This window comes from Sminthopsis crassicaudata, chromosome 1 (assembly GCF_048593235.1).
Source record: "Sminthopsis crassicaudata isolate SCR6 chromosome 1, ASM4859323v1, whole genome shotgun sequence".
NCBI classification, from domain to species: Eukaryota; Metazoa; Chordata; class Mammalia; order Dasyuromorphia; family Dasyuridae; genus Sminthopsis; species Sminthopsis crassicaudata.
The window spans coordinates 532,237,362-532,248,591 of record NC_133617.1 but is presented as its reverse complement, the minus strand read 5'-3'; the positions used below and the strand labels follow the sequence as shown (position 1 = coordinate 532,248,591).

Below are 11,230 nucleotides of genomic sequence, written 5' to 3'. Positions count from 1 at the left end.
GGAAGGAAGGAAGGAAGGAAAGAAAGAAAGAAAGAAAGAAAGAAAGAAAGAAAGAAAGAAAGAAAGAAAGAAAAGAAAGAAAGAAAGAAAGAAAGAAAGAAAGAAGAAGAGAAATTAACTAAGAAGCCAGGAATTTTATACTGTATATTCTTGTTTTGAGTTTTTTCACATACTTACATTTCCCGGTTAAGTAACCGACTTTGCCTATTAAATCTTTAAACATAGTTCTGTTTTCTTCTGTGCCTTTTTAATCAAAAGGTTTCTTGAAGTACTATCTTTTTTGTTTTGCTAAAAACTACCCCTCATCTTGTACCCAATCTCCCACTTCCCACTTCAAATAAAAAACAAAAATCCTCCCTCTTGTAACAAGTTAGCAAAGTCTCACAAAGCAGATGCAAATATTAACCATAGCCTCTTTTTGTCAATATCAGTTGATTAAAGTGTACAGTAACATAAGTTTTCCCTTAAGATTATCTTGGCTCAGATCGCAAAAGTGTAGATACATATGAGAACCTGACATTTTCTACAATGAAATTCATCTATCGTTTTGATGATTTGTTTTCTGGTCTATTGCTTTTAGCATTAAATGATTCATTCTACATTTAAAATAAAAAATTTTCCTCAAAGGGTCTGTACTGATTACATTTGTGACAATGACACTGTGACAATACAGGATATACTCAATATTTCTGCTTTCTTACATTTATTTTGAGATTTTTCATGCTCTGGCACACAGTCAAAATTTGTAAAGGTGTCATGTACAGCTGATACATATACATACATACACACATATGTGTATGGCAAAGGCATGTGTACACATATCCTAGTTTCCTTCAAGAATCAGTTCACATTTCACCTCTTGCAGCAGGCCTTTCCAGGCCCTCCCCCACTGGTAACATTACTGTCCATCCTCTCAGTATCTATATTACATATACATGTAGTTGTTAATGGCTATCTCCTCCATTAGAATGTGAGTTCTTTTAGAACAGAAACTATATTTTTATCTTTCTTTGTAAATTTAGCACTTGGCACAATGCCTACCACATAATAGGCACTTAAAAATGCTTATTGAATAGAAAATAGATTTATACTCCCTCTCTCCCCATTTTAATGTTCTCAATTCACCCAAATTATGAGATATCATAGATAGTATCCTCTTCTTCATTTATCCCAAAGTATTTACCTTCTCATTAAAAAAAATTTTTTTTTGACTAACAAGCATTTATTTTCTTTCAACCCACCTTCTTCCCCAAATTTAACAAATACACATAGTTAAGCAACACAAATTCCCACATTGGATATGTCTATAAATCTATGTTATTCTTCATCATGAATTCATCATGCATATGAAAGAAGTGGGTAACATACTTTATAGCCTATATTCTAAAATCCTGAATAAACATTGAGTTGATCAGTCTTTTAATTTTTCCAACTTATTATTCTTTATAATATTACCATTATTGTATAGTTCTCCTACTTCTGCTCCTTTTACTTTGTATTTAAGACATAGAAGTCTTTCCAAAGGTTTTTTTTTTTTTGAAACTATCATTTCCTTTCATCATTTCCTACACACAATTTGGCACAATGGATACCACATTAAACCTGGATAGAAGAAAATATGAAATTAACTTTGTCTTCAGACACTTAATATTTGTGTTACCCTAGTTAAGTAACTTAAACTCTCATTTGCCTCAGTTTCTTCATCCATAAAAGAGAGATATTAATTACTTTTACTTTCCAACATTGTCACAAAGATCTGATGATCTTTGCATCCTTAAAGAGCTCTACCTATACAAATGCTATGACTATCTATATACAATAATATATAAAGGTATATGTATAAATGTTTGCTATTGTCACTAATATTATTACATTCACATACCATGATTTGGTTATGATTTTGTGGGGTTTTTCTTTTGGTCTATTTCACCTTTCCGAACATGACTAATATGGAAATGTGTATTATGTGATTACATATATATATATATATATATATATATATATAAAATATAAATCAAAATGCTTACTGTATTAGGGAGAAGGGAAAAAATGTGGAACAATTTTTTAAATTAACATTAAGATTTTTCTTTATATGTAGTTAGAAAAAAATAAAATATAATTTTAAAAAAAAAGAAGTTTTACAAACTTCATTGTCCTCAGTTAGTTCTACCTAGATGTCTATCTATAGTCTGGGTATTATTATAGTCTTTCACTCCCTATAAAGCTCTCATTCCCCCTAAGGTCACAGTGTTACTTTGATCTTCTAACCTGTTCGGCCAGACTCATGCTGGAATTATTACCAGTCCCTCTCTTTCAGGGTTTCTATCTTTTCTGTGTAATCCTACACTGGATTCAGAGGCTTACTAATGCTTCTCTTAGGATTTGTTGATCATTTTTCAATCTAATGCCCTTTTTAGATCACTGCAAGGGCATAGAAGGGGCAGGATTACACTTCCAGGAGAGCTTGGTACCAGTAAACTGAATGCTGGGCCTGAAGCCAGGAAAGTCTGAGTTCAAATGTGTAGTAAACACTACATACACTAAGTAAGTCACTTAAAGTCTCTAGGCCTTTAGTTTGCTCCTCTATAAAATAGGGATGAAAATATTATCTACCTCCCAGAGTTGTTGCATGAATAAAATGAGACATTTGTATGTGCTCAGTGCTGGGCAGACATTAGGTGTTATATAAATGCTAGCTATTAACTTTACTAATATCATTATTATTATCCTCTGTGCCTTTCACTGACAGCAATTATTTAATTACTTTAATGTTCAGAACAATATTAAGTTATACATTTAGAAACCAGGTGAACTTTTCATAACTAATCTTTCTAGAAGCAGAGCTTTAACAAATATGGTCACCTCTATCATGTGTTCTCTTGTTAACAATAAATAATAATACAATTTCAGGTGAACAAGCCAGAAGATCAAAACAACCCCACATAACAAGTACAACCTTAGATGAGAATGAAAAAAACTAAAAGACAAACAGCACTGACTGGGGACAAGTAGTATATCTTTATCTTCAGAGGAATTCAAAAATATTAGCCAACCTTTGTGGAGCAGACAATCTGTACATGAAAGGTGACTCTATCTTTAGATTCTTATTAAAAGAAAAAAAAAGTTAAAAGGAAGTTTTTTCTGCTTCTATCAATCATTAAACTCCTACAACAAGCTTACTTCCAAAATAGAGATTTAATCTTATGGGCAGCTAGGTGGTTCAATGGATACAGGATAGGCCTGAAACCAGAAAGCTCTGAGTTCAAATCTAGATTCAGATATTCACTAGTTCAGTAACCCTAGACAAGTCATTTAACTTTTGTTTACTTCGTTTTTCCTCAACTATAAAATGAGGATAATACCTGCACTTACGTTGCAAGGTTGTTATAGGGATCAAATGAGATAATATTTTAAACAAAACAAAACAAAACAAAAATTGATGGTTAGCACAGTGCCTAGCACAAAATAGTCATCAAATAAATGCTTACTTACAATCCTACCCACTTAATTTGGTCAAGTTTCTGAAAGCCAATGAAAAAATCATAGTGACTCAAAGTTCAATTCTGGGGGTTTCTGAGAAACAGACAAACTAATTCATTACAAATTTCATGTTGGTACATTGTAAACCAGCCCAGTGAACCTGATGTCACAACAAAAGACTTGGGCTCAATTCGTAGCTACAATTTTAATCGGCTGTATATATCAGATAAGTCAGTTTTTTTCATCTGTAAAATGAGGACTTTTTTATTTTACAGGTTTCCTTGCAAGAGAGTATTGTATAAAACTTAAAAGCACTACATAAATATGTTATTGTTTCATAGGCCTAAGCAGAAATTTGAGGGACTTGGATCAGGTGTAAAGTACAATTCTGGCTCTGAACTATACAGACTGGATCATGTACTCTCTCAGCAAGCCATTTAGCTCCAGGCAAGACAACAGCTTGCATTGTTGGTGCTGACTTGCAAGAGTAAAGGTAATGTCCTCACCTGGGGGTAATACCAATGATATCACAAGGTCAGTCTCTATCCCTCTTAGTTAAAGCTAGAGGCCTTAAGTGGTAATTCTCGGAAGAGCTTGCAAAGGGAATATCATTTCCCACTGGTGAGCAATCTCTCATCCCATCAACTCTCCTCCCCATGGCTGCAATTCAGATTATTCCAACGCCTACTACCATGCTCCCTCATCCCTATTCACCTCAATACTATCATACCCACAATGTTCCCCTTCAGATCTGCACTCCCTTTTCACTATGGCCTCTGAAACACACTCTGTATAATTAAGAAAAGGAACCCAGCATTCAGGCCTGCCTCACCTGTACAGGGTGTACCTTCTTCCATATCCCCTGACCTAGCACTTTCACACTCTCCCACCAATCACTTGGCAATCTCCTCTTGTTCAGGGGTCAAATTCACCACTCAATTCAGACTGTGGTGTTTTTGCTGACCCCACCCAAGACCCTCTCTTTTTTCTCAATAAGGTCAGTGTCTCATTATTATCCCAAGACAACCAAACTCCTGACCTTATGCTGAGGGACATGAAACTACATGTAACTGTTCCCTTCCTTCTCCTCAACTGCATCACCTTCCCCGACCTGTAACTCTCATTCCCCTCACCCCTTGGATTCTGCCATCACCGTCACACTCCACACATCTGTGGTTCAAGAACTCCAAAGTTCCTTGATCCATCTCTCCCTTCGTCTCATTCTTCCCAAATCTTATTCTCTGTCCTGCCCAACACCCAACAGGGCGCCTCTACATGTCAAAATTGTGTAAGCACTCAGCCCACTCTGGCTACATTCTTCTTCCCTTCTCATCTTTTAATCAGGTCAAGTGAGCAGGCCAACTGTTCTTTCTGCTCAGCTCCTGAAGCCCTCTGTTCTCACAGTCATGACCTTGCTAGCAGGCCCTCAAAGCTCTCATCTGGACTGCTGAAGTAGCCTTCTTTTTGGTCACCCTCGCTAAAACCTCTCTCTGTGACAACTGATTCTTCATTTAGCAGTCAAAGCAGTTTTCCTAAAACAAAGTTATGATGTGATACACAGGTCTCTTCTTCCATATCGCCTCAAAAAACAGATCTAAAATCAAATGGCCAAAGTTTTACACTTCTCAGTGGGACACTTTCCACAACCTAGCCCCTTCCTAGATTCCCAGTCTTCTTTCATTTAATTAACTCCTCAGGATCCATGTTAGAGTCAGAGAGAAGAACGTGCTTTTCCATCCATGACACTCGAGCTCTCCTCTCCATGCCTCAGCACCCAGGGTCCCAAACATCTGAAATGTGCCCCCTCCCTCCTTTCCGCAGTCTCTCGGAATCACTGGTTTCCTCCAAGGCTCAGTCAAATGTCACCTTCACCAGGAAGCTTCCCCCTTCCATCCACTGCTAGAAAAATATCTCCCCAAACCATACTTCATTCACATAGCATACCTTCCAGACCTACTAATTTGTGTATGTTGTCTCCTATCCTTGGAACAGGGTAAGGATTATTTATCTTATACCCCATACTTAGTACAGGGCCTTACATCTAGACCAATTGATCAGCACTTTTCCTTTCCTTGAGGGCCTTTTGGGGAAATTGTCAGAACTTCATTTCTGATTAACCGAAGGCATGAAGCACATATTACTCTAAAGTTCCTTTAACTCCTGAGATTCCATGACTCTCAGGCTGCAAGAGAACTAGATCTAGAGTCAGGAAAAACAAAGTTCAAACCCAGCTTCAGTGCCTTACTACTTCAGTAAGCCTCAGTTTATTTAATTCTAAAATGAGGACCATAATAGCACCCACCTCTCAGGGTTCTTGTGAATATATAAAAAGTTTTGGAAACTTTATGGCTCTAGTATGAGTATTAATATTTCATTTTAAAACCACATATTTCACGGGCATGGGTATTCCTTCCATTAATAAATCTTACAATCTCTCTATAACTTGGTAGATAGTATACATTTCACATGAACAAACATACACACCACAAAACTATATTTAATTGAAACAATCAGAAAAGGCACTTGGAATTATAGTATACTTTCAAAGAACTTATATATTATTGGAAGTCTGCTACTCTTGGGCTTAGGATAACTAAGTTTAAGTCCTGACTTAGTATAACCATATAATATACAGGTATAACCATACTTGACTTAGTATGATTATATTCCTAAGCAAGTCACAACTTCTATCAGACTCAGATTCCTCATCTGTAAAATGAGGAGTATATACAACGTATTCTGAATTACAGGATTTTTGGGAGGCTCAAACAGTACATGTAACATTCCATGAAAACTTTAAGTCTACAGACAAAAATTAATTGTTATTATCATTACTACTAACACTTTCAGAAATACCAAAAGTGGACAAAGTATGGCTAAACAAAGCAGTGACTTTGATAAAGCAACAAAGAATCATTTATAATTAACATGACTTTTTAAAGACACAAAGCAATACTATTTTCAAATTTGTAAATAAGACTACTTCCAAGTATGTAGCTAGATATAAAGTGTCTGGCAAATGCATATATGAATGCTTTCTGGGATATTGATTCCTCTTGTAATTTCATATGTGGTTTTTGTTCAGAAAAAAAAATTTTCTTATGGGTCTCACAATTAGAAAATTTAGCCCAAGCTCCTCTCCAATGATCACAAATTCCAAAACTGAGTAGCAAATTAATGAACCTCTACTGTAAAAGATATCACATCTACACAAAGGAGGAAAAAAAAGAGAGAGAGAGAGAAACAGTCAATATGGCCAGATTTAATATGGACCACTGTCTTTTTTTTTTTAATAATTGAAATAAGAAGCTTAAGGAATCAATTACAGAGAAAAAATACCTGGTTGAAGGAATAAGGTTGAGTATCCCATTAAGAACATAAGTGAACTCAGCATGATTCTGTACAACAAGTGCCACCAGACCCTCACAGCAGGCAGTTCGGACCACAACATTGTCACTGCAACACTTCTCCCACAAGAGATTCAAAGCAGGAGTCTGAAATCCAAAGAACATTTCCAAATGATGTCTGGTGAACAGCTCATATGCATTCATGTGCATGCATTGTACCATCCTCCCTACCACTTATTCCTAAGCAAGGGCAGGAACCGTCTTTTGTTCCAGTACTCAGCACAGTGTCTAACACACAGTAGGAGTTTAATAAATGTTAACAAATAACAAAATCAATAATATTGATCCATCAACAGCAAAACATTTTTCCAAAAATAAGCAGATTCAAATTCATAAAGCAGGAGTCTCTTACCTGAATTAATTTTGACCACAACAACTAAAGCCATTATTATCTCTTCCTATTCTTTTTTACTCCATTGTCTCTCTATGAATGCCCAAAACACCCTGTGGCTCCCCACTTTTGTTCAATTGCTTCTACTCCTACTATCTAGAATGCCATTTCCTCATTCCTTCAATGATCCCATTCCAGCTGTTTCAAATACTCTCCCTGTTGAAGACTCAGAATTTCCTTCACTGATTCAGGATACTTTGTACATTTCTCATAGTACCTATAAATTATACAATGCAGGAGAAGTTTCTGGGAACACATTTTATATTCCCTTTTAAAATATAAGTTCCATGAGAATGGAAACCAAGTCCTATTCTTTTTCAGATCTCCAGAATGCCAAGCACAATCGGTTTATATAAAAAGGGAATAAGAAAAAGAAAAAGGACCATATATCTATGATTTCACTGGTAGAGGGATCTCCTGAATAAGTAAACTTTTTAGTAATGCAAGTTGGCAGCTTCCCTAAAACCTATACAGTCAAAGATAAGACCAGAACACTGAGAGGTCAAGTGACCTGTCAAAGTAACAAAACTAAAATGTATCATGCACAGGATTTGCATCCAGGTTTTTCTGGTTTAGAGACTAACCCTCTCTCTATTCATTACTTGAGTGGTAGTCAAACTTTTTGGTCACAGGACCACATCACACTCTTTAAAATTATTAACAACTTCCCCACAAAACTTTTATTTACATGAGTTATGGCCATTAATAGTGACCACATACAAAATTAAATTTGACAGAAATTTTAAATATGTATTCCTTCATTTAAATATAACAATAAGGGTTTAACATATATTTATTTCTACCATGTTTAACATATATTAGACTACTTGCCACCTAGGGAGGGCATGGGGAGAGGGGATAAAACTGGAGCACAAGGTTTTGCAAGGGCTAATGTTGAAGAATTGTCCACTCATATGTTTTGAAAAATAAAAAGCTTTAAAAAAAGAAAAAGAAAAGAAAAAGAAAATTTTAGAAAAAGAAAAAATAAATAAATATAACAATAAATTTACATGTTAACATAAACAATACTTTAAAAACATACATTCTTATATATATGCATGTATATACAGACATAGTAATGAGAAACAATGCTTCACATATTTTAGCAAATTTTCTTCATATCTGCCTTAAAAGACAGATGAATATCAATATTTGCTTCTGAATTCAATCTATTAGAATATGCTGTTCTAACTAAAATATATGAAGAAAAACCAGCCTCACACAGATAGATAACTGGGAAAGGAGAAAATATTTAAATAGGTAAACAACGTCTTCATATTATTATGACAATAGTTCTGACCTTGATAATCCCTGGAAGAAAGGTGTCTGTATAACACACTTTGAGAACTACATTATTCAGAGGTGTGTTGGAGCCAATTCATAATGTCTTTAAAGAGCCCACTATTAAATTTCCAATGTGACCATTTACACCTCAGAATTAGACAAACACTAGAAATCAAGGCTTAAATTATGTTAAGGGGCTAGTCTCAAAAAAGTGATAGAGAAAATGTTAAAAATTCAAATTATACTTTAGGAATGTGTCATATTTTCTCTTCTTGCCTTCCCCTCCAAAAAGTCAATTTTAAAACATTTATCAGCATATACCTGGCTACACTATATCATGCTATATATGGTAGGTGTACATATACACATATATACACATATGTGCATACATATATATCTGTTGAATGAAATTTCTTGAAATTGATACAAATTCAGACAGACAGGATGGGATTATATGAAAGTCTAGGTTCATAAAATGCAACTCTCTTACAGGGAGCAAGCTAATCAGTCACAAACAATGCCAGTCAGGTTTACACCCAGCTCTGAAAGAGCAGAATGTTATCACAGCATGGAAAAGAACACATAAGTAGAGTCTAAGTTCATCACTGACCCTGTTTTTACAGGTAAGTCATTTAATATTTCTGAGAATTCTTTTTGGACACTGTCTCCCACCCCTGAAATGCAGTTTCCTTTTCCTCACCTCAGGCACCTCTACATTCCTTAAAATCCCTAGCATCTTCCTTCAATGCTCATGAACCATTTCTTACGGGGAAGCCTTCCCTGATCTCCCTTCCCCTTGAAACAATCCTGTGTATAATTATCTATTTACATGTTCAATTCATCACCAATATCACTTCCTCCCTCCAAGTCAAATAAAAGCTCTTGATTTTGTTTTGTTTTGTTTGTGTATCTCCCTGCATCCAGCATAGTGTCCTGCATATAGCAAGCACTTAATAAATGTTTAATGGATTGTATTTTCTGAAGCCAACCTCCAAATGGATTTCCTATTATTATCGTTGTTTTATCAATGTTTAAGCATGATCATAAATATACCTTCTCACAACAAAAGTTGAAAAACTGAGCAATGAGTCTTTATTTAGTCACATTTACCATCTCCCAAACAGCAAAGGATACACTAGAACTACATAGTAAAGACCAATAAAAGAAGTAAAATAAAAAATAAAGTTCAACACAGACCTGATTTGTAGATTGGCTGATCTTTTCAGATGAACTATTTTCCTTCAGTACTGCAGCAATAAGGTGACCTACAGCCTAGAAAACAAGTAAATAAATCTAATTAACAAAGAAGTTCTTCCCAAGTGTTTTTCTTATCTAAAATAAGTGGAGTACATAAAAGTACAGTGGAATACTGGACATAGAATTAGGCTTCAAATGACACCGGACATGATGAGAACAAGTTTTTATATATATATATATATATACACACACATATATATGTATATATACATATATATGTGTATATATATATATATACACATACATATATATGTGTATATATATATACACACACATATATATATATATATATATACACATATATATGTGTATATATATACACATACATATATATGTATGTATATATATATATATACACATAAATAAGTCCTTTAATTTTTTTCTGAACCTTGGCTTCTTCTATAAAATGGTTATACTACTACTACCCATGATACTCAGCTCATAGGGTTGTTGTGAGGCTTGAAACATGTAATCTATGTAAATCACTTTAAAACTGTTTAAGTGCTGGATTGTTATTATTATTTTTAGGGTTAGAAAGTACATTGTAAAATTGATTTATCATCACAGAACCATTAAACATGTATTTCAGACAGAAGAGAATCCATCTTGTTAGCAAATGTCAACTCTTAAGTATTACTAAATGTGGTCATGATATAAATATAGTTTTCATTTTACTCTGCCCTTCATAAAACTGCCCAGAAAATTCTTGGTATCTTAAGCCAACAAAAACTTGAACCAATTCATAACAAATAACAGTGTCTACCATCTGCAAATTACTGTAATAATCAAGACAAAGATGAAAAATCAGACATCATTTACAACACAGAATCTACTGGGGGTAGGAAGGCAGTATAGCTAAAGGCATTTATGAAAATTATGATACAAGGCAGGATTAGGTTAAGTATAATGAAGAGCTTGAGATAAAATATTATGAAAAATATACAAAATAATTATTTAGGGGGAGAGAGGGAAGGAGAGAAAGAAAGCAAAGGAAGGAGGGAAAGAAAAGAAAGAGGCAGAGAGGGAAGTAAGGGTGGGAGGGAGAGAAGGAAAAGAGGGAGGAAGAAAAGGGAGGGAGGGAGGGAAGAAAGGAAGGAAGAAAGGGAAGGAAGAGGGAGGGAGGGAGGAAGAGAAGGACTTGTTATGCACTTATTATGTTCCAGGCACCATGCTAAACAGAAAAGACAAAAATACAACCAAAAAGGACGTCATCTATACTAAAGGATCTTACATTCTCATGAGGGAAGAGGAAGCTGGAAAGCAGAGTATATGGCAAGAAAATAAGAAGGGGATAAAAAAAGAGCACGAATAGTGAAATAAACATTGCCTGGGCCTTCATCAAGCCAATGAATATTGGTCCAGATCAGGGACTTAGGAATTCAAAGATAGGACAAAACAGTTGCATCATCTC

The 11,230-nt window shown here is 34.9% G+C and overlaps 1 protein-coding gene across 6 annotated transcripts in view; it reads right to left on the bottom strand.

Moving 5' to 3' along the window:
- Positions 1-11,230, bottom strand: part of FOCAD (focadhesin) — a 369,886-nt gene that overhangs the window by 334,921 nt on the left and 23,735 nt on the right. For all 6 annotated transcript variants that reach the window (XM_074281856.1, XM_074281859.1, XM_074281857.1 and 3 more), the window contains 2 exons: positions 9,760-9,834; positions 6,820-6,974 (listed from right to left, as the gene is read on the bottom strand). In XM_074281856.1, the coding sequence (XP_074137957.1) occupies positions 6,820-6,974; positions 9,760-9,834 (230 nt within the window). The remainder of the gene's footprint in view (positions 1-6,819; positions 6,975-9,759; positions 9,835-11,230) is intronic.